The 24,436-nt window shown below is 38.7% G+C and overlaps 1 protein-coding gene across 7 annotated transcripts in view; it reads left to right on the top strand.

Moving 5' to 3' along the window:
• The window catches only part of PPP3CB (protein phosphatase 3 catalytic subunit beta), a 60,797-nt gene that overhangs the window by 28,247 nt on the left and 8,114 nt on the right, over window positions 1-24,436 (top strand). For 4 of the 7 annotated variants that reach the window (XM_023204953.1, XM_023204951.1, XM_023204957.1 and 1 more), the window contains exons 9-11: window positions 1,030-1,155; window positions 14,878-14,955; window positions 22,854-22,938. In XM_023204953.1, the coding sequence (XP_023060721.1) occupies window positions 1,030-1,155; window positions 14,878-14,955; window positions 22,854-22,938 (289 nt within the window). The remainder of the gene's footprint in view (window positions 1-1,029; window positions 1,156-14,877; window positions 14,956-22,853; window positions 22,939-24,436) is intronic. The other 3 variants (XM_023204952.1, XM_023204954.1, XM_023204956.1) reach the window with 1 other exon arrangement.

The raw sequence follows: 24,436 nt of genomic DNA, 5'->3' as shown, positions 1-24,436 counted from the left end.
GTAACGTGTAGCAGGATTACTTTTGATTCTTTATTAGCCAAAATCACAAATCTTGGAATTTAACATCTGCATTCCAGTGCTTTTCATTAAAGTGAAAAAGTAACCATAAAATATTATCTACAAGACATTATACTTTTGTGTATTTTCATGTGAAATGCATTGTCTGATCTTAAACTTCTGTGGTAGGCAGTGTAGACATATTATTCCTGTTTTATAAATGAGAAATACATTAGTTGAATAATTTACCAAGCATTGCACAGCTAATATGCGCTATAGTTTAGATGAGAATCCAGCCCTTCTAACCCAGTGTTCTATACAGTAATATAACCAGTAATTGAAATCTATGTAGGTCATTTAAGATTTTAATTATATCAACATATTGAAACATTAAATACCTGCATTTGAGATGAATATGTTATCTTTGGATTATTTGGTTATAATATTCTCTTTTGGTGTTTTAGTGGGATTTTTTTTTCTAAACAAAGTAAAATATTTCTTTTTAGTAGTTTTGCCTGATTTTCCATATTAAATGAAACAAATACATTCATACATTTACAAGTAAAATGTTCCAAATGGGTGGGATTTTTTTGTTTGCTTTATTACCATTCAGCTATACTTTTCAGGTTGCCTGAAGCTAGAAAGATCTTAAATTCTCAATTTGTATGAACTTTAAAAACCTAGAAAATTGCTCATTGCCATTATCTGTTTCTTCTAAAAACTGAGTTTTCACAATTTTGGATTTAGTAAAAATGCATGTTCATCATTGGATTATAAAGTAAAACAAACATTCTGGAAAGAATCTGGAAATTTCGTTAGTAATGTGAAGACCTGACTATAGTTAGAGTTCTACATGACAGTGTTAAAAACAAAACGTGTGTTATTATTAAAAATTCGTTCCTTCCTCCCTCTACCAGCCCTGATTCCACTCACCCCGATCTCCCTTCCTCTTAATATTTTTCTGCTTTTATGTATTTTATATTTTTAAGACTAATTACAAATAGTTACATCGATGTTCAACTTATCTTGCAGCTGCTGTATTAAAGTATGAGAATAATGTGATGAATATTCGACAGTTTAACTGTTCTCCACATCCTTACTGGTTGCCCAATTTTATGGATGTCTTCACATGGTCTTTACCATTTGTTGGAGAAAAAGGTATAATTTTTATTTATTTTTTAATTGTTTTATTACTGTTACATTTACTCCAGTTTACTACCATAGGCACATACTTGCTAAAGGAAACTGAAGTCTAGTTTCACTGTGCTTACAGCTCTACTTGTGTCAGTGGGTGTGGACATAAGAGTCTCAAAGATATTTTAGTTAGCTGTTTACAGCCCCCATGTGAGGCTGTCTGGGGGACTGGGAGAAGACTTATAAATAGCCCAATGTCTTCAGCTGTTGGGTTTTCTTTCTTTCTTTTTTTTTCTTTGGCTTAAATCTTTTATGAAGGGGTGGAGAAATTGCTTTGAAATGGGTCCTGCATATCTTAACACCATTTTGGGGCATTCCACTGAAATTCATGGGAAAATTTAGTAGCCTTCATTTTAGCAATATTAGTCATTTTAATAGCAGTTCTGTACTTTAAGAGAAATCATAAAGAGAAATTCAGATTGTAACCCAATATTCCTTCTCTTATATAAAAAAATGTGTATAAAACTTTAGTAGTGATGCCTTTCTGATAATTTACAGGAACACTTGTTAGTACATAATAGGCTTTTTGAGAGAAAATAAATGCTATTTAAGAAATTCTGTTTCTGTGTTTCATTTGTAGTTCTATAGAATTCTTAGGATTTTGTTACCTATCATGTTCTTCTTTTCCATTTTAAGTTAATTTTTTTCATAAGAAAATGCCTCAGTTTCCATATGTGGAAAACGACAGTATGAGAGTACAGACATGATTAGAAAACATTTTGTTCAGTATCCCCCTCTATTTTTTCTCACCTCTTCCATATTACAAAATGTTCCTTTCTGTATGAGATATGCCACTTCTGCCAAGGCAATTTGTAGTTTTGAAATTCAGAATTAATACTTAAACTGTGTATGTTAAACAGGTTTTCTGCAGATTGCCTTTGGTGTTCTTCATTTACTCAGTAGGTCCAGTGTTAATATGGAGATAGAATTACCCTTTAGCATTTGAGAAGGGGGCCAGTTAAGGGCTTAGGTGCAAGGGATGCATTACACTTACAACCTTCTATCTTTGGTGTATGAGAAATAGTTCAATCATAGCATCATCAGACTAAAGGGAATTAAATAATTCATCCTGCTCACTCTCCTGCCCTCAGGCTAGACTGGAGCTCAACTATTTTAATGTAATATGGGAAGGATGGAGGGGCCAGGAAGATAAGGTAGGAGGAAAATGCACATTTCATAGATTCTAATTTGATTCTCTGATGGTCCCACATAAGGAAATATTTCATTATATCTAATCTAAATGTTTATGCTATAAGTATTTAAACAAGGAAAGAAATAGAGATAACAGGTTTTTCTCAACAAATGCACCTATCAAAAACCAGGGCATCATAGGGTTTTAGAGCTCATAAGTGGATTTAACAATCATTTAGCCCAACTCCTTTTGAGAGATGAGATAATTTAAGATGAATTCTGTGGATCCCTTATAAGTGAAGATGGAGAACAGTAGGCTTTTATCAGTGTTCCTGCATTTGAGGTCTGGTACTAAGTGATCTTTAGTTTTTCTGTTGCCACTCTAAGTCATCTTTTATAAACAAGGAGATATTCAAACTTTTTGACCATTTTTGTTGTTTTTCTTTAGATCTTCTCTAAATTATTCACATCTCTCTAAAACTGTAAAGCTCAGATTTTAACATTACGTGCAAATAGAATTCTAGCCAGTGTTGAGCACAGTAAGAAAATCTTCTCAAACTCTTTGCATATTTTGCTATTTTAATACATGAAGGCTGTTTAGATAGTCTGACTACTTCTTGATTCTAATGAACATTTTCTTTTGGTGTGAAAAGCCGCAAGTGACATTTGTTTTACTTCCAAGAAGCCAGTTGGACTCTGGGTCTAGTTCCTGAGAAGCAACTAACCTAAGCCAGAGGCTTCCTAAGAGGCTGATTTAATCCCAAAATTAGGTGAAAGCAGCGTTTCTCTACCCTTTTGGGGGCTAAGAACCCCCTCTATTTTTTTTTATAGAGACAGAGTCTCACTCTGTTACCCAGACCAGCATGCAGTGGTGCCATCATAGCCCACAGTAGCCTTGAACTCCTGGGCTTATGTAATCCTCCTGCCTTGGCCTTTTAAAGCACTGAGATTATAGGTACGAGCCACTGCACCTAGCAAAGAACCCCTTTTCTATTTCACTAAAAATATTCCTACATTGGCCTATAGTCCCAGCTGCTAGGGAGTCTAAGGCAGGAGGATCATTTGAGCCCAGGAGTTTGAGAATACAGTGTACAATAATCACACATCTGAATAGCCACTGCACCCCAGCCTAGACAATATAGCAAAACTCAGTCTCTGAAGAAGTAAAATAACTTACATTGGAAATTCTCAACATACACCAAGGTAGAGTGAATAATATGAATATCCTATGTTCCAATTATTCATCTTCAACAGTTATCAAATCATAGCCAATCTTGTATCATATATGTCCCCATCCAGTACTCCCCACCTCATACCTCAATTATTTTTAAACAAATCTCAACTCTTTTCTATCTATAAATACTTTAGAATGTATTTCTAAAAAATACAGACTCACATTTTAAAAGTATACATAAAAACATTTATTAATTTTTTTTTTTTTTTTGAGGCAGAGTCTTGCTGTGTCGCCCAGGCTGGAGTGCAGTGGCGCCATCTCGGCTCACTGCAAGCTCTGCCTCCCAGGTTCATGCCATACTCCTGCCTCAGCCTCTGGAGTAGCTGGGACTACAGGCGCCTGCCACCACGCCCGGCTAGTTTATTGTGTTTTTAGTAGAGATAGGGTTTCACTGTGTTAGCCAGGATGGTCTCGATCTCCTGACCTCGTGATCCACCTACCTCGGCCTCCCAAAGTGCTGGGATTACAGGCTTGAGCCACCGCACCCGGCCAATTTTTTTTTTTTTTTGAGACACAGTCTCATTGAGTTGCCCAGGCTAAAATGCAGTCTCATTCTGTTGCCCAGGCACAATCTCAGCTCACTTCAGCGTCCATCTCCAGGGTTTAAGTGATTCTCAAGCCTCAGCCTCCTGAGTAGTTGGGATTACAGGCATGGTGTACCCCACCTGGCTAATTTTTTTATATTTAGTAGAGATGGGGTTTCACCATGTTGGCCAGGCTGGTCTCAAACTCCTGGCCTCAAGAGCTCTGTTTGCCTCAACCTCCTAAAGTGCTGAGATTACAGGTGTGAGCCACTGCCAAAAACATTAATTTCTTAATATAGAACCCCTTTGAGAATCTGATAAAAATTATGGACTTTTGCTTCAGAAAAATTCACGTATAAATGTGTGTACTCACATTTTCAGGATGGTCATAGTTCTGAAATGAATTTGCAGTCTTCACACTTATTGACCCTCCTTTAGAACCTCTGTTCTAGAGGATCTAATGTTATATAATCTTCCATAGAAGGTCATACATGGAAGATTTATTTATTTACTAGATTTTTTAAAAGTGTTTTATTCAAGGTACCAAGGAAATACAGATACAAGTAAGATGGGTCTTTGCAGGTTAATATGGGATCTGTGATACATAAATAATGATAATAAGATGTAATATGGTAAGTGCTCCAAGACAAACCTAGTTTTATGGGAATTGAGATGGGCTGGGCATGGTGACTCGGGGGCAGGGCACGGTGGCTCACGCCTGTAATCCCAGCACTTTGGGAGGCTGAGGTGGGTGGATCACGAGGTTAGGAGTTCAAGACCAGCCTGGCCAAGATGTTGAAACCCTGCCTCTACTAAAAATGCAAAAATTAGCTGGGTGTGATGGCGGGCGGCTCTCATCCCAGCTACTTGGGAGGCTGAGGCAGAGAATTGCTTGAACCTGGGAGGCGGAGGTTGCAGTGAGCCAATATTGTGCCACTGCACTCCAGACTGGGCAACAGACTGAGACTCTGTCTCAAAAAAAGAGGAGAGGCCAGGCACGGTGGCTCACACCTGTAATCCCAGCACTTTGAGAGGCCAAGGCAGGTGCATCACGAGGTCAGGAGATCGAGACCATCCTGGTTAACACGGTGAAACCCCGTCTCGACTAAAAATACAAAAAATTAGCTGGGTGTGGTGGCAGGTGCCGGTAGTCCCAGCTACTTGGGAGGCTGAGGCAGGAGAATGGCCTGAACCTGGGAGGTGGAGGTTGCAGTGAGCCGAGATCATGCCACTGCACTCCAACCTGGGCAACAGAGCGAGACTCTGTCTCAAAAAAAAAAAAAAAAAAAAAAAGGAGAAAGGTTATTTCTGTCAGAGGGATTAAAGTAGCTTTTGAACAGGGGCTTGAAGAATGGTGGAATCGTGCTGGTTTGTTATGAGCAACAGAATTCTAGATAAGAGAGCTTCCCGAGCCTGAGTCTGAAAGCAAGAAATCATAGGTCTCTTTGAGGGTTTAACTTGATGAGTGAGTAGGATGTATGAAGGACAGTAGTAGAAAAAGAATGAAAGGTTAGGGCTAGATCATGATGATACTGATCACCACACAGAGAAGTTGGAACTTTGATTAATGGTGGGCAAGCCACTGAGATGGAATTTGACTATAGTCGTCATTTAGAAAAATTACTGTGGTGAAGTGGACTGGAAGGAAGACTTGAGGTTGGGAGACCTGTTACACCAGAAGTCAGGTAGAGACATAATGAAGGCCTGGTAGCATTAGGAATGGAGAGTGGGGAGAACCGAAAGAATGATGTAAGTAGAATCAGTGAGACTTAACAAGATTACGTATTTAAGGCTAGGGAATGGTTGAAGATGACTTGGATATTTTGAGTCTGGTGAAGATAGTACCATTAACACACTCCGATGAGAAAACTCTTGTTACAACAACCCTTTACTCAGGTTATTGATGTTCATTGGAATCTCTAGGCTTTTCAGTATGTCATTTTCTTTCTTTCTTTTTTTTTTTCTTGAGACAGAGTCTCGCTCTGTTGCCCAGGCTGGAGTGCAGTGGTATGATCTCAGCTCACTGCAATCTCCATTTCCCAGGTTCAAGCAGTTCTCATGCTTCAGCCTTCCAAGTTTCTGGGATTACAGGTGCATGCCACCACACCCAGCTAATTTTTGTGTTTGTCGCAGAGACAGGGTTTCGCCATGTTGGCCAGGCTAGTCTTGAACCCCTGACCTCAAGTGAACCGCCCTCCTTAACCTCCCAAGGTGCTGGGATTGCAGGTGTGAGCCACTGTACCCAGCCCAAGTCATTTTCTTACTAGTCAAATCCCTTTTTACCTCTCTTCCTTCTTAACATACCCTCAAACTCCTTTCTCTTCTGTTTTTCTACTTCATTTGTCCTATACATCTTAGGTCTTATACATCTTAGGTCTAGTCAAATCCAGCCATCCATTTTCTCCATTCCTATAGCCACAGTATAGAGTGCTGTTGGAGATTTTTACGGACTTATGAATTGGCACCACCCCTTGATTTTTAACATTAGCTGAGCTCTCAGTAGAACCCTAATACCATTTATATCCTTAGTCTGTTTTTTTCTCCCATTTTGCTTAGGATAGAGTCTAAATTTTCGTTTAAAAAAAATTTTATAAAGGAAAGAGGGCCAGGCGCAGTGGCACATGCCTGTAATCCCAGCACTTTGGGAGGCTAAGGTGAAAGGATCACTTGTGCCTAGGAGTTCAAGGTTGCAGTTCACTGATCACTCCACTCCACTGCACTACAGCCTGGGTGACAGAATGGGACTTTATCAAAAAAAAAAAAAAAAAGGAGTTTAATTGGCCCATGGTTCTGCAGGCTGTACAAGCATAGCACTGGCATCTCCTTGGCTTTTGGGGAGGCCTCAGGGAACTTCTCATGGTGGAAGGTAAAATGGGAGCAGGCACTTCACGTGGTGAGAGCAGGAGCAAGAGAGCAAGGGGGAAGATGCCAGATACTTACAAAACAGCCAGATCTCACAAGAGTTTACTCACTATGGTGAGGACAGTACCAAAGGGATGGTGCTAAACTATTCATGAGAAATCCACCCCCATGATACAGTAACCTTTCACCAGGCTCTACCTTCAACACGGGATTACAATTCAACATGTGATTTACAACATCCAAACTATATCATTCTGCCCCTGGTCTCTATAATATCATGTACTTCTGATATATCAAAATACAATCATCCCCTGCCAATGGTTCCCCAAAGTCTTAACTCATTCTAGCATTTAACTGAAAAGTGTGAACTCCAAAGTCTCATCTGAGACTCAAGCGAAGTTCCTTCTACCTATGAACCTGTAAAATCAAAGACAAATTATTTCCAAGATATAATGAGGATACAGGCATTGGATAAAATAAACATTTCTGTTACAAAAGGGAGAAATTGGCTAAAAGAAAAGGGGTTCGTTCAGGCCCTGTGCAAGTCTGAAACCTAGCAGGCAGCCATTAATTTTTTTTTTCTTTTCGAGACAAAATCTTGCTCAGTCACGCCCAGGCTGGAGTGCAGTGGTGCGATCTTCAGTCACTGTACCCTCTGCCTCCTGGGTTAAAGTGATTACCCTGCCTCAGCTCCCCAAGTAGCTGGGACTACCGGCATGCCCCACCATGCCTGGCTAATTTTTGTATTTTTAGTGGAGACAGGGTTTCACCATGTTGGCCAGGTTGGTCTCGTACACCTGAGCTCAAGTGATCCATGCACTTCGACCTCTCAAAGTGCTGGGATTAAGGTGTGAGCCGTCGTGCCAGTCATTAAATCTTAAAGCTCCAGAATAATCATTGACTCCATGTCCTACATCCTGGGCACACTGCTTCGTTGAGTGGGCAGTTCTGTCCCTGTGGTTTTTCCACACTGAGGTTGCAAGCTGCCGGTGGCTCTGCCATTCTGGAGGGCAGCAGCCCTTTCTCACAGCTCCACTAGGCAGTGCCTCAGTGGGGAGTTTGTGTGGGGCGTCCAGCCCTACATTTTCCCTTGGCACTGCCCTAGTAGTGTCTCTTTGTGAGGGCTCTGCCCCTGCTCTGCCTGGGCACCTAGGCTTTCTCATAAACCTGAAATCTAAGTGGAAACCACCAAGCTTCATTCACTCTTGCACTTGCCTAGAGGTTTAACACCAGGTAGTGGCTGGAGCTGGAGCAGTCCCTGGCCGTGGGGAGCAGTTGTCCTGAGGCTCTTCTGGTCAGTGGGCTCCTGCCCCACCCCCAAAACTATTCTTTCCTCTTAGGCCTCTGGGCCTATGATGGGATGGGCTGCTTCCTTTTTCCCATTGTCTTGGCTGGGCTCATAAGCACTTGGCTCCTTTTATATTTTTTTCTTAAACATTTTCTTCTATCCATTTCCCTCACTAGCGAAAACACATTACTAGTGGAAGTTTTCTCTACTTATTTATACAGTACCCTCATCTTGAATTCTTCCCTTGTTGAAGAGGTGACCCTTCCATTCAAGCCAGTCTAACTTATCTCTAGATTCTATTACCCTTCTGCTTTTTAGGAAACTTGCTTTATCATTTATGTCTTCTATATCTTCACATTCTCAGTACTAGTTCTTTCATAAAATTATTCAAATCTATCTGATCTTTAAATAAAAAACAACATCTCTCTCATCTGATGTCTTTTTCTAACTACTGTGCTATGACTTTTTTTTTTTTTTTTTGCTATTACTTTCTTGCCTTTCTTTCAGAAGCCAAGTTTCTGCATGAAAATATATACTTTAAAGCTACTATTTAGTGTATGTTAAATGGCTCCATGTAGCTTTCAATAAAAACCTTAACCTGTCACACAAAATCCTCGGACCTTCCCTACTTTTCTCTTCAGCCTCATTTCCTGCCTTTCTCTTTCACATTATCTGTGTTATAGCCATAACACAGCAAAGCCAGTTTTCTGAACGTGCTGTGCTCTTTAAGTTTTATACCCTCATACTTTTCTTTATTTTTTATAACAGCTTTATTGACCTGTAATTCACATACCATACAGTTGACCTATTTGAATTATACAATTCCATGTTTTATATATACTACAGAGTTGTGTAACCATTACCACAATTTTGGAACATTTTCATCATCCCCTCCAGAGAAACCCTGTGCCCATTAGCAGTCACTGTTCATTTTCCCCTAACCCCCCTTGCTAATCCTAGGTATCCACCAATCTGCTGTCCCCATAGATTCAACTATTCTGGACAGTTCATATAAATGGAATCACACAGTGTGTGCTCTTTTGTGACTGACTTCTTTCCATATTTTCAAGGTTTATCTGTGGTGTAGCATGAATCAGTACCACATTCCTTTTTATGATGGAATAGTATGCTATTGTATGGAGATAGCACATTTCGTTTGCTTATTCATCAGCTGATAGACATTTATTTCCACTTTTGGACTGTTATTAATAATGCTGCAAAGAATATGCATGTGCAAGTTTTGTTTTCATTTTCTTTTTTCTTTTTTCTTTTTTTTTTTTTTTCCTGAGACGGAGTCTCACTCTGTCGCTCAGGCTGAAGTGCAGTGGTGCAGTCTCCGCTCACTGCAACCTCTGTCTCCCAGATTCATGCCATTCTCCTGCCTCAGCCTCCCTTGTAGCTGGAATAGAGGCGCCTGCCACCACACCTGGCTAATTTTTGTATTTTTAGTCGAGACGGGGTTTCACCGAGTTAACCAGGATGATCTCGATCTGACCTTGTGATGCACCCGCCTCAGCCTCCCAAAGTGCTGGGATTACAGGTGTGAGCCACTGTTCCTGGCCTATGTTTTCATTTTCTTGAGTATAGACCTGGGAGTGAAATTGCTGGGTCATATTGTAACTCTATGATTAACCTTTTAAGGATCTGCCAAACTGTTTCCCAAAACAGCTGTACCATTTTGTTGTTGTTGTTGTTGTTGTTTTTGAGACGGAGTTTTGCTCTTCTTGCCCATGGTGGAGTGCAATGGCGCGATCTGGGCTCACCACAACCTCTGCCTCCCAGGTTCAAGCGATTCTCCTGTCTCAGCCTCCTGAGTAGCTGGGATTATAGGCATGCACCACCACGCCCAGCTAATTTTGTATTTTTTAGTAGAGATGGGGTTTCTCCACGTTGGTCAGGCTGGTCTCGAACTCCTGACCTCAGGTGATTGTCCCACTTCAGCCTCCCAAAGTGCTGGGATTACAGGCATGAGCCACTGCGTCCGGCCTTAGCTGTACCATTTTACAGTTTCATCGGCAGTGTGAAAAAAATACATATTTTTAAAATAAATATACATTTTAATATATAAAAATATTTTAAATATGTAAAATACATTTTAATATATAAAATATATATTAATATATAAAATATATATTTTTTCAATATTAAAATATATATAATATATATATATTTTTTAATATAGAGATGAGGTTTTGCCATGTTGCCCAAGCAGTCTACCCACCTTGGCCTCCCAGGGTGCTAGGGTGACAGGCATGAGCCACCACACCCAGCTGAGGATGAATATATTTTCAAATCCTTTGCTTATTTTATAATTGGAATATTTGTCTTGAAGTTTTATTTATTTATTTATTTATTTTTTGAGATGGAGTCTCGCTCTGTTGCCCGGGCTGGAGTGCAGTGGCCGGATCTCAGCTCACTGCAAGCTCCGCCTCCTGGGTTTACGCCATTCTCCTGCCTCAGCCTCCCGAGTAGCTGGGACTACAGGCGCCTGCCACCTCGCCCGGGTAGTTTTTTGTATTTTTTAGTAGAGACGGGGTTTCACCGTGTTAGCCAGGATGGTCTCGATCTCCTGACCTTGTGATCCGCCCTTCCCGGCCTCCCAAAGTGCTGGGATTACAGGCGTGAGCCACCACGCCCGGCCAAGTTTTCTTTATTAAAGAAATTTTTTTGCCGGGCACGGTGGCTCACGCCTGTAATCCCAGCACTTTGGAAAGCCAAGGCAGGTGGATCATGAGGTTAGGAGTTCAAGACCAGCCTGACCAACATGGTGAAACCCTGTCTGTACTAAAAATACAAAAATTAGCTGGGTGTGGTGATGCACGCTTGTAATCCCAGCTACTCAGGAGGCTGAGGCAGGAGAATTGCTTGAACCTGGGAGACAGAGGTTGCAGTGAGCCAAGTTCACACCACTGCACTCCAGCCTAGACAACAGAGTGAGACTCCGTCTCTAAAAAATAAAACATTTTTTTGTTGTCTATATAAATTTATGAAGTATAAGTGTAATTTTGTTACATGGATATATTGCATAGTGGTGAAGTCAAGGCTTTTAGTGTATCTATCACCAGACTAGCCTACATTGTACTTATGAAGTAATTTCATCTTCCATACCTCTCCCACTTCTCCACCCTTCCAAGTCTCCATTGTCTATCATTCCGTACTCTACCTCCATGTATATATATTATTTAGCTTCGACTTAGGAGAAGATGTAGTATTTTTCTGTATCTCAGTTGTTTCACGCAAGGTAATTGTTGAGTTGTGTTTTTTATATATGTATATATATATATATTTTATTTTTGAGATGGAGTCTCGCTCTGCTGCCCAGGCTGGAGTACAGTGGCACGATCTCTGCTCACTGCAAGCTCCACCGCCTCCTGGGTTCACGCCATTCTCCTGCCTCAGCCTCCCGAGAAGCTGGGACTACAGGCGGCCTGCCACCATGCCCGGCTAATTTTTTTGTGTTTTTAGTAGAGACAGGGTTTTGCCGTGTTTGCCAGGATGGTCTCGATCTCCTGACCTCATGATCCGCCCACCTCGGCCTCCCAAAGTGCTGGGATTACAGGTGTGAGCACTGCGCCCGGCCATTTTTTTTATATTCCATATGCAAGTCCCTTATCATATATGATTTACAAATAATTTTCTCCCACTTTCACTTTCTTTCTTTCTTTTTTTTTTTTTGAGACAGGGTCTCACTTTGTCACCCAGACTGGAGTGCAGTGGTACCATCTTGGCTCACTGCAACCTCCACCTCCCAGGTTCAAGTGATTCTCCTGCTTCACCCTCCCAAGTAGCTGGGATTACAGGCTTGTGCCACCATGCCCGGCTAATTTTTGTATTTTTAGTAGAGACGGGGTTTCACCATGTTGGTAAGGCTGATCTCAAACTTCTGGTCTCAAGTGTTCCGCCTGCTCAGCCTCCTAAAGTGCTGGAATTACAGGCATGAGCCCCCCGCCTGGCTGACTTTCACTTTCTTGATAATATCCTTTAGGCTTTTACTCTGTCACCTCAGCTAGAATGTTGGAGTGCAGTCGTAACTCACTGCAACAATCTCAAACTCCTGGACTCGGGCAATCTTACCACACGGCCTTCTGAGTAGGTAGACTACAGGCATTGTCCCACCATGACTAGCTATTTTTTTTTTCTTTTTTTAGAGATGGGATCTTTGTGTTGCCTAGGCTGGTCTCAAATTCCTAGGCTCAAGTGATCCTCCTTCATTCTCCCGGGTAGCTGGGATTACAGGCACATGTTTCTGTGCTTGAATTTTTTGTCCTTTGAAGCACAAAACTTTTCTAATTTTTTTTAAAAAGTCCTTTTTATTGTGTATATTTAAGGTATACAACATAACAGCTTTCTTTATTGAAATATAATTTATATACTATGCAATTAATCTATTTAAAGTATACAATTCAGTTGGTTTAGTATATTTTTAGAGTTGTGTAACCATTAGAAAGACTAATCTTTCTGTCTCTGTAGATTTTGCCTTTGCTAGACGTTTTATGTAAATAAGATCATACGGTATATGGTCTTTTGTGACTGGCTTCTTTCAAAAATTTTTTAATTTTGGTGAAGTCATATTTATTTTTTCCCTTGTTGCTTGTGTTTTTGTTGTTATACCTAAGAAATCATTGCCTAATCCGAGCTCATAAAGATTTACCCCTGTTTTTTTTTAAGAGTTTTAGTTCTTACTAAAATGGTGTTTTAGTAATAACTAAACTAAAGAGGTTTAGTTCTTACTAAAATGGTGTTTGATCCATTTTGAGTTAATTTTTGCATGTGGTGTGCAGTAGGGGTAGTGCAGTTTATTCTTTCGCATGTGACCATTTGCAGCTTTATTCTTTTGTAGTTGACCATTGTTGAAATGACTGTTCTTTAGCCACTGAATTGTTTTGGCACCCTTGTCAAAAATCAATTGACCTTAAATATCAGGTTTTCTTTCTGGACTCTCAATTCTATTCTGTTGTGATAAATGACTACTACATCATTTTTCTAACTTCTGTTTAGAATGCCTTTTCTGCCCTCTCCACTTGGCAAACTCCTAGTTTATGATTCCTCTCAAATGTCATCTATCAAAAGGCTTGCCTTCCCCAGCAGGTCTTTTGCATATCTTTGAATACTTATAGCATGTTTTTCATCAGTCTTTTGCCGTTGATATTTAATATCTCCTTCAGTAGTTAGTAAGCTTTTTGAAGGTAGAGACTGTGCCTTTCATACCTGAATCCTAGAGCTTTAGTGTAGTACTTGACATGTGGGGTGCTTTTAGTATATTTATAGCAGGAAAAATTGGTTTGTAGAAGTATTGAATTTTGTTTTGGATGTGTTCATTTCTAGGTGCCTTCAGGACATCTAACTGCTAATATTCAATAGACATTTTTATTTATTAATTGAAATTTGCTTTTATTTTTCTTATTTTGTGTACTTATTTATTAATTGAGTACCTGTCATGTGCCAGGGCACAGTGCCAGGCTCTGAAGTTATAATAGTGAATTAAACAATATCCTACACTCATGAAGTTTTCATTCTAGTAGGGGAAACATACAGTATACAAATGGTTTAAGACAGTTGACAATAAAACCAGCAAGGAAATCTGGAGCCTGAAGGAAAGGTTAACACTGGAGATACAGACTTTGGAATCATCTTCAACGAGATGATAATTGAAACTGTAAATATGATAATAGACAGAAATTCCAAGTGATTGAACATATAGGAGGAATAATACTGCAGAGAGAATCTTGAGGATATCCAAAGTTTTGGGGGAAAATGATCCAATCATGGGAAAACCAGAAGAGTAGAATCTTGGGAACCAAGGGAAAAGAGAAGGAAAAAAACATATAGAATAGTGAAAGAGGATTAAGCCTATGAAACTGCCAAGGGTTCAGATTGTTAGATAGTCATTAGTAATCTTTAGAAATAAATTTCAAAGGAGTTGCTGAGCCAGTTTTTAAAAGATAAGGCCTGGCCCAGTGGCTCATGCCTGTAATCCCAGCACTTTTGGAGGTCGAGGCGGGTGGATCATAAGGTTAGGAGTTCAAGACCAGCCTGACCAACATGGTAAAACCCCATCTCTCGTTAAAAAAAAAAAAAAAAAAAATTATAAAAATTAGCTGGGCGTGGTGGCGCATGCCTATAATCCCAGCTCCTTGGGAGGCTGAGGCAGGAGAATTGCTCGAACCTGTGAGGCAGAGGTTGCAGTAAGCCGAGATCACACCACTGCACTCCAGCCTGGGCAACAGAGCAAGACTCCATCTCCAAAAAAAAAAAAAAAAAAAAAAGATTAAATCCTGAGACTTTTTGGAACCAGTAAAACTCTGCCATGATTTTTTTTCTTATTATGTTATATCCATGAATGAAGATTTGAAATGTATACATTCAGTTGTTATTCATCTCTGTTCTTATCTCTATGGGGCTTAATTATTATTTTTTTTGAGAGGCCTGAAAATTTGTTCCATAAAGAATCTCTTTCAGAGTTGTTATCCACTGAATTTCTTTCATTTTGAAAGCCTTTACATTTTTTATTTCCATCGTTCTTACTGTAAGAATGTGTTTGCTTTCTTGGGCTAAACATTATTTGACCATTTGTAGAAATAGTTGCTATGTATATGTATAGACAGTTATATATGGTCAGCTAACATGTAACTTTTTTTTCCAAATAGTGACAGAAATGTTGGTAAATGTTCTGAGTATTTGCTCTGATGATGAACTAATGACTGAAGGTGAAGACCAGTTTGATGGTATGATTATTCATCTTACTATTTTTTTATTGTGAAATGATATTTCTTTACTGCCTAGCCTCAGTACACACTGTTTTGCAAATAATAGTCATTGCTTTCAGCGTATGCTATTTGATAAGTAACAAGCTACTTTTTTTTGGATATTAAGATTTGAAAATAATTTTAGTGATTTCATTTTTTTATGGTAATATTGGAAAGAAGATGAACTTTGGGAAAGGAGAAATTTGGAAGAAAGAACATTAGGAAAGGAAAACTGAAGTATTAAAAGGATGTAGTTCTTGATGAATATGGACACTGGTTAGAGAAAAGAGGATAAAAATACTATTTGTTTTATTAGAACAATATTCTTAGTGTATCAAAAGCATACCTAAACTCCCAATTTTGCTTTTCCTTCTTTTTAGACACTAAAATAGACTGTTTCTAAATTAGTGTGACTGTGTTCTAAAAGACCACTTGCTAATTTAGTTTGAGATTCTGAAAGCATTTTTTCCACAGAAACAAAGTTATATACATGGTTGTTATGTAAGCCAATAAGCCTATGTACCTAATGCATGTTTATAGTAAAAAGTAGTACTAGAGAAAAAAATTCATTTTATTTTGTTTTGAAATTATTTAAAACTTTGTTATTTAGATATTTAATTAAAACCCAAGTATATAAAAAGGTAAACAATTTATAAACCGAAAATGATTCCCTTCCATATTCCCCTCACATCTTTGTTTTAGTATACTTTTTATAGTTGTAATCAATATTTCAATGTTTCCATATTTTGAACATGGTCTATATATTGGTAAGATTTAATAGCTGCATGTTTCTAAGTCCATTGATAAACTGTAATGTTTGGCCAGATGTGGTGGCTCACGCCTGTAATCCCACCACTTTGGGAGGCCAAGGCAGGAGGATCCCTTGAGCCCAGGAGTTGGAGACCAGCCTGGGCAATATGGAAAGATTTCCTTGTCTCTATTAAAAAAAAATACACACACACGATAATTTAATTTTCATAGTTAATCTCACATTGTTTGGCAACTGGGTTCCAAATTATCCTTATGAATAGCAGTAAAATAAACATATTTGTATTATAGCTTTTATTTTCCTTCTTGGAATAAATTTATTGAAGAGAATTATAGAGTTACAGAATTAACTCTGTAACTCTTTTAGCTTCATTGTTTTAGCTGTGAACTACCACGTTGCTTTGCAGAAGGATTGGACCACTATGAAGTGCCCCCAGCAAGGAATCCATAGACATATTTCTCCACAGGACTACCTCATTGGATTTTGGTCATTTTTACTTATTTTCTTCATGGCTATATAGTAGTAAATTATAATTGCTTAAGTTTACATTTCTTTGATTTCTAATGATGCTAAGAAGAAAATTACTGTTTTTCCAACTGTGTAAACTATCCGTTTCATTTGATCACTTTTTGAGTAAAATCTGAATGAAACCTATTTAGAAATTTCTCTACTTACAAACAGGTTTGATTCTTAAACACTTGCAAGCCCATTTGTTGAAAGTACAAAGTAACTGTGTACAAGTGCTACCATTGCCATCTGTTGGTGGTAGGCAGAGATGCGCTTTTATTCTTACACATTTGTTAATAACTGACATAGTATATTTATATCAGTTATTTTTTAGTTGGGATAGTAAACTTTAGTGAATAATACTTTTCCTTATTTTAATTCTTTCCTTTTTTTTTTTTTTTTTTTTTTTTTGAGACAGAGTCTTGCTCTGTCACCCAGGCTAGAGTGCAGTAGTGCAATCTTGGCTCACTGCAACCTCCATCTCCCTTGTTCAAGTGATTCTCCTGCCTCAGCTTCCCAAGTAGCTGGGATTACAGGTGCCCACAACCACGCCCAGCTAATTTTTGTATTTTTAGTAGAGACGGGGTTTCACCATCTTGGCCAAGCTGGTCTCGGACTCCTGACCTCAGATGAGCCGCCCGCCTCAATCCATCCGCCTTGGCCTCCCAAAGTGTTGGGATTACAGGTGTGAGCCACCATGCCCAGCCATTGAATAGTTTCAAATATATATTTTGTTTCCCTGTTCTGCTGTCACTTTTGTTGTAAGAATAGACCTGGGCTCAGATTCTAGTTCCTTATAATGGCTCTGTGGCATCAGACAACTTACTTAACCTTTCTGAGTCTCAGTTTCTCTCATCTTCAAAGAAGTGACAGTAATACCTACTTCATAATGTTGTAAGTATTGCGATGATTAATAATTGAAGTAATTATTGGCACACAACCTAATTTTTATTTATATATTATTTATTTATTTATTTGAGACGGAGTCTTGCTCTGTCGCCCAGGCTGGAGTGCAGTGGCTGGATCTCAGCTCACTGCAACCTCCGCCTCCCGGGTTTACGCCATTCTCCTGCCTCAGCCTCCCAAGTAGCTGGGACCACAGGCGCCGGCCACCTCGCCCGGCTAATTTTTTGTATTTTTAGTAGAGACGGGGTTTCACTGTGTTAGCCAGGATGGTCTCGATCTCCTGACCTCGTGATCCGCCCGTCTCAGCCTCCCAAAGTGCTGGGATTACAGGCTTGAGCCACCGCGCCCAGCCACAGCCTAATTTTTAAAGAAAGTTTTCTGTTTTTCAAATTCTGTGAAATATTTAGTGAGAGTTTTAATTGATATTATGTTAATTCTATATCTGAATCTAGGGAGGTGTTTTTAATTTTTTTTTTTTTTTTTTTAAGAGATGAGGTTTCCCTATGTTGCCAAGGCTGGTCTTGAACTCCTGGCCTCAAGCAGTCCTCCCACCTCAGCCTCTTAAAAAGTGCTGGGATTTCTTTCTTTCTTTCTTTCTTTCTTTCTTTCTTTCTTTCTTTCTTTCTTTCTTTCTTTCTTTCTTTCTTTCTTTTTCTCTTTCTCTCTTTCTCTCTCTCTCTCTCTTTCTTTTTTAAAATAAATAGTAGTTTTCCAAACTAAGACCAAGAACTCTTGCTCTATATAATTACTTTATTTACTATAATTCCTTCATTTAATACATGATTCCTCTATGTAAGATTATATAGTTTTTCTTTGAAAAAATTTTGTCATTGTCAAGTTAAATTAATACATCTGTATTTTATGTTCTTATTACTATTACAACTGGTGTCTCTTTTTTTCTATCTGTATAAAAGAATATGTATTTGTGGGTTTATCTTATATCTAACAAACTTGAATCAGCAGAATTATTTTCTATAATAATTTTTTATTTGTTTTCTATTACTTTTAAAAATATTTATAGGGGATTGATATTATTTATATTCTGTATTTTTACCTTTCTTTTATGCTTTAAAAGTTATTATCAGTACTGCCAATAGTATGTTAAATAGGAATGATGGTAGATAATGCTTTAGTCCTCTTCTTATAATAATAAGAAAAAAAGGTTCCTTGTTAGTCTAATTATAGTACTTGGTTTTAGGTACCTATGATTTATATGCATAAAGATACCGAGTCATGTTTTGAGATTGAACCAGAAATAAATATAAAATTTTATTATATTCTAATGAGATTTTATATATCATCAATATTTTTCCTAATACTATGATAATTTATCCCCTTGTTATATCATTCTTGCATTCCAGGGATGAATTGAATTTGATCATTAAAGAGGCAGTGTAGTTTAATGAAAAGGATCAGTGGTTTAGGTGTCTTGTCACTACCATTCACTAGCTATGTAATCTTAGAAAAGGTACCTAATTTCTCAGGTTTTCTTATTCAGAAACTGAGGGAATAGAGAGGATGAAAATTCTTTCCCAGTCTTAAATAATTTTAAAAATTGTTAAGCACCATTTATGGCAATGTTTCTATGGGAAAATACACTGAGTTCCAGCTTTTAATATTAGAAATAGATCTCCCTTTACTGCCAACAGGGCAGGTACAATTACTCCTCATTTTTTTCACTCTTCCACTACCAAGTATTAGGAGTAGAGACTCTAAGAAAGTTTTAGGAATATGAGTCTGGGAGTTTGCATGGAGAAATGGGAATGGTTTGGAAGATAAAGAATGTTGAGGAAATGGAGGATAGAGAAGGAGATTCGGATAGATACTAAGGTTTAAAGTGGGGTAGGGAAAGAGCTGCTGGAACTAGGTTTATTTCCCTTCCTTATTTGTACTCCCTGATTTCTTCCCTCTAACTCCGTCCATCTTTTCTCCTTTCCTTTCACCATAATGACTTACCTTCTGTTCTCTCCTTCCTCTTTTCTTACACAATGGTGGAACCATCCTATGGAATTGGTCTGGGGAGAAATCTGGCTTTAGAAAGAAAACTTGATGGGATGGCTGTGGAATCAGAATAAGGGTTTAGCTTTTCTTTGGGGAAAGGGAGAGCAGGATTGGAGATTTCTGAGTGTCAGGAAAGAAGTAATTTTTGTATATTTAAAGCTAAGATGGCCGGGCGTGGTGGCTCACGCCTGTAATCCTAGCACTTTGGGAGGCCAAGGTGGGTGGATCACCTGAGGTCAGGAGTTTGAGACCAACCTGGCCAACATGGCAAAACCCGTCTTTACTAAAAAAGTACAAAAATTAGCTGGGCGTGGTGGTGCACGCCCATAGTCCCAGCTACTTGGAAGGCTGAGTGAGGCAGGAGAATCGTTTAAACTCAGGAGGCAGAGGTTGCAGTGAGCCGAAATCATGCCTTTGCGGTCCAGCCTGGTTGACAGAGCGAGACTTGGTCTCAAGAAAAAAAAGCTAAGATTAGGTAAAGGCATAAGACTATTGTTAAGTGGTAAATCTTTGGTGCTCTGTATTGTTTAATGTGTGTGTGGGGTCATTTTTAAGACAAAAATTTGCATTAGCACTAAATGTATAAATGCACATAGCATCCCTTTTAGAAGTGTTAATCATAAAAGAGAATTTTCGAACACTGATTTCTGTGATATTTAGGTTGCATGCAATTTTTTCCAGATATTTATCTTTTGTCTTCAGTTTGGTAAAGAGAAGTACATAATTCATATGTGTTGCAGTTTCACTAAAATAAGTACATTTCCTATAATGGAATAATTTATCTCAGCATTTGAATGGAAGATAGGGAAAGCTCAGATGAAACCACCCCAGCTGCCTACTCTTAGAACTATTACTTGATTTGAAACAATCTGTTGCTATTTTTGCAAAAAGATGTCCCCCAAATTCCCAGATTGGATTGGGGACAGAAAGCACATACTGTTGCTCCTACGTATATGCAAAAGTTCTGCAATTCAGATTCAGGAAATCATGTGCTCTTGTTAGGGAGCATGGGAGGTTTAGCTTTTCCTTTGTTGGGAGGGGGTGAGGTTTTCTACTGAGGCAGTTTATGAAGTTACCTACATTTCTCTGACTGTACTACACATTTTGCAGATGTTGGTGTCCTTGAAGAACCACATGAGTTTGTATTTCATTTGTGTCATTACCTTTTACTTAACATACTTCCACAGGTGACACATTTCCTTAGGGGTATGACTATAAATGTGCAATTGTTGTTAGCAGTCTTTTATCAGTCTTATGTGTTTTCACATGTTTTTTTCTGTCCCTAATTATGTCTGCTTTCATCAGATATGATAGTCATTCTGTCCATAATTTCTTCTGTGCACATATCTTTTAAGAAATCTTTAGAGTTCTACCTAGTGGCATCCCTCTTTATTCACCAGATTCTACAGTACTACATTTTTCAAATTTCCAAATATGAGGGCCTTCATTTTTCTCCCTTTCTTTCTACATTCATTCTTCAGTACCACTGCCAAGTTAAATCTCTATCTTTTTATTTGTCTCAACCACCTTTTCTCCATCATTCACTTCCTTTTTTCTGGACTCTCCATCTGAAGAACGGCTCATATATGGCAATAAAAAAGGTACAGACCAGACAGAGTAACATTGTTTTGAAATATGACTTCATAAGTTATCCTCATGTCCATGTAAGTTAGCACATTCATTGAGTAATGTCTATGCAGAGCCCTCTTGGGCCTTGTGCAAATTTAATTTAAGTTTTATCTGAGTTAGTATTTGGTATTTTTAGAAGTCATATTCCAAGATATCTGTCTTTCTGTGCATGGAAATATTTTTCCCTCCTTTTCATTCCTGTTTTAAAATTTCATTCTTTTGCTTATTTGTAATGTTTTGTACTTTTCCCTGCATGATTAGGGTTGTTTGATTGTCTGTATTATTTCCCAAAGAAATGTTACTGTGGACATTTACTTTAATATGATGCATGATGTGTTTGTAGACTGATTTAAAATCCTGATTTGTACAGTGTTTTTATATTCCTGTGGTTTTTTCATTTGATATCAGTATAGTTTACATGTCATTTGGTTTTATAGATACAGAAATTAAGACTGAAAATATGAATGTACTTATTACAGCCATCCTCCCCAACCCCCTTCTGCTTATCCCCAGTGTAGCTACTTACAAATTCTGTCAATTTTAAAACAAAATGTTTATAATAATTTATTAGAAGAGAACCAGATTTACCTTCTATCCTTGAACAAGTCAGTTAATAACCTGTTTCTTTGTCTATAAAATGAGGAGATTGCACTTTATAGTATCTCCAATGTCTCTTCAAATTCTGATATTCTGTGGTTCTTAGAATTTTTAGTTTTTGGGTTTTTTTTTTTCTTTTTTTTTGGTATTTTAAAAATGCCTGTTTAGAGTGCCATGGTACCCAGGTACCCACACAGTTTTGGACTTGTAAAAGCTGTAGCTTCAGTGCTTGTAATATTTGCCCTTTAGAAGATCATAAACGTGTCATGGAGCCTATTTTTTTTCCCCCTAAAATATGTCTTTTGTTTCTATCTTTGAAGTTGGATTTCTTTTTCTCTTTTCTTGCAGTCAGGTGCAGTCATTATCTTAGTTTTTAATTATATGTAATTGTGGACTGCTTGAATTTTAAATGAGATGTTCTCTCCCAGAAGACTTACAGTTGTTCAGACCTCTGTATACCTAAGGCCCCTTTTAAACTAGTGTCTTTAGCCTTTCCTTAACCTTCTCCTCAACCATGGTGCTTCCACGTGTGTTTTCATTGTGTTGAAGCACAGCTCTAAGGAACCACACTTTTGGGTCCAGAGTGATTCTAGTTGCTATATATGAAATAACAGGACTGAGATTGATGTTGTTCTTTCTGGAGGCCAAGGGAAGGAAGATAAAACCTTTGAGTCATTCTTCAGCCAAGGATTTAGTTGTTTTGGTTTATTCTCTTCTACATCAGTCATAGATAGCACAGCTAACCCTTTAGAGATGAAGCAGTAGTGATCCTTTAGCCATGTTTTTCTCGTTGCTTATGTCATACTCACCTAGAGATGTAAAAGATTGTATATATTTGCATGACCTTAGGAATACCTGGTACATTAGGTTAAGATGTGAATTGTTGAAATGCTGGTATGGCCCTTAGTTCAGGATTACCTGCACAGTAGCTCCTTCATGCCATTAATTTTAGACCAACTCAAACCAAAGAAGCTTATTCTGTCATAGTCTGATGGGATATTGTCAGCCTGCATGTCAAATACTTTGTGATAGTTAAATAAGACTACAGGACTGTTACAAATTCTTGTCTGTTAGTCTGCATGCCGTAGGCTGTCATGAAAATTAAACAGAGACTATAGGATTATTATCAGTTTTTGCCCTCTGGTTTGTAATACAAGTTGGGCTCAAGTTTGCTTTTTTTTTTTTTTGCCCCAATTGCTGTTTTACTGATTAGCCAGTCTAGTGAAATATTAAAGTTTGTGGATTACTTTTTATTTCTACATTTATCAGACCCCAGTATTAGACCAATGCTGAGCTAAATATTGAGAGAGCAAGACATTTTTTAGCATGAGTTCATCTAGTCCCCTCCATGTAAGCTGGTGGCAGGGGCCTTGGTATTGGTTTAGATGAGTGTGGAACAGGCTAATAGCATATTGTAAGCATGCATGCCCTAAACTTGAGCTTTTCTCTCTATTTATTCCATTGAAAGTAGGTTCAGCTGCAGCCCGGAAAGAAATCATAAGAAACAAAATTCGAGCAATTGGCAAGATGGCAAGAGTCTTCTCTGTTCTCAGGTAATGATGTCTTTTCTTGATTATTTGTTTTGCAGGAATTACGTTTATTGTACCTTGTTACAAGCATTGTCCTGCATCTAAAAGCAACATGGGGCTGGATGTGGTGGCACACTCCTGTAATCTCAGCATTTTGGGATGCCAAGGCGGGCAGATCACCTGAGGTCAGGAGTTTGAGACCAGCCTGGCCAACATGGCGAATCCCCGTCTCTACTGAAAATACAAAAATTAACCGGGCATGGTTGCATGCGCCTGTAATCCCAGCTACTCGGGAAGTTGAGGCACGAGAATTGCTTGAATCTGGGAGGCAGAGGTTGTGGTGAGCCGAGATTGCGCCACTGCACACCAGCCTGGGAGACAGAGCAAGACTCTGTCTCAAAAAAAAAAAAAAAAAAAGCAACAGGGTGTCATTCTTCCTGTATAGAAGTTACCTAGGCCCGGCCAGGCACGGTGGCTCACGCCTGTAATCCCAGCACTTTGGGAGGCCAAGGGAGGTGGATCATGAGGTCAAGAGACTGAGACCATCCTGGCCAACATGGTGAAACCCTGTCTCTACTAAAAATACAAAAATTAGCTGGGCATGGTGGTGCATGCCTGTAGTCAGTCCCAGCTACTCTGAGGCTGAGGCAGGAGAATTGCTTGAACTTGGGAAGTGGAGGTTGCAGTGAGCTGAGATCACACCACTGCACTCCAGCCTGGGTGACAGAGAGACTCCATCTCAGAAAAAAAAAAAAAAAGTTACTTAGGCCCTTAGGCTGGGTGCAGTGGCTCATGCCTGTAATCCCAGCACTTTGGGAGGCCGAAGTGGGCAGATGCTTGAGCTTAGGAGTTCACAACCAGGCTAGAAAACATGGCAGAACCCCATCTCTACAAAAAAGAATACAAAAATTAGCCAGGCCTGGTGGCGTGCACCTGTGGTCCCAGGTACTGGGGAGGCTGAGATGGGAGGATCGCCTGAGCCCCAGGAAGTTGTCAGTAGTGAGCTGTGATTGCACCACTGCACTCCAGCCTGGGTGACGGAGTGAGACCTTGTCTCAAAAAGAAAAATAAGTTAATTATATATTTGTATATTGAAGATGGGAACGCAAGTCCCTTTGAAGCTAAGATTTTTGACTCTGGTGATTATTATTGCTCATCTTTGGTATCTCTTTTCCTTTTGTGATAGCACTAAATTTACACCTTGAAAATTAGAGCAATATAAGAAGGAGGGGATACTTTTTAGAGTATTCTTGATGAACTTGTTCATCCATATAGGAAGTCCCTTGTGCTGGAGCCATAAATTGCCTTCCCTGAGGTTAATTCAGGAAGACCAGGTTTAAGGGTACAAATGAATACATCAGTCTTTAAAAATTTGTTAGCAAAACTGACTACATCAGACATTTGAACTTCAGAGCATATGAAATACCATATTTTCTCAATAGTATGATGCCCCTTGATGAATCTTATCACATACTTAATAAAGTTTTTCAGGAAAAATAATATATGCCTCAGTTGTAAGGCA

Source organism: Piliocolobus tephrosceles, chromosome 9 (genome assembly GCF_002776525.5).
Source record: "Piliocolobus tephrosceles isolate RC106 chromosome 9, ASM277652v3, whole genome shotgun sequence".
NCBI lineage: Eukaryota > Metazoa > Chordata > Mammalia > Primates > Cercopithecidae > Piliocolobus > Piliocolobus tephrosceles.
Note: the sequence above shows the minus strand (reverse complement) of the source record. Positions and strands in the feature narration are given on the sequence as shown.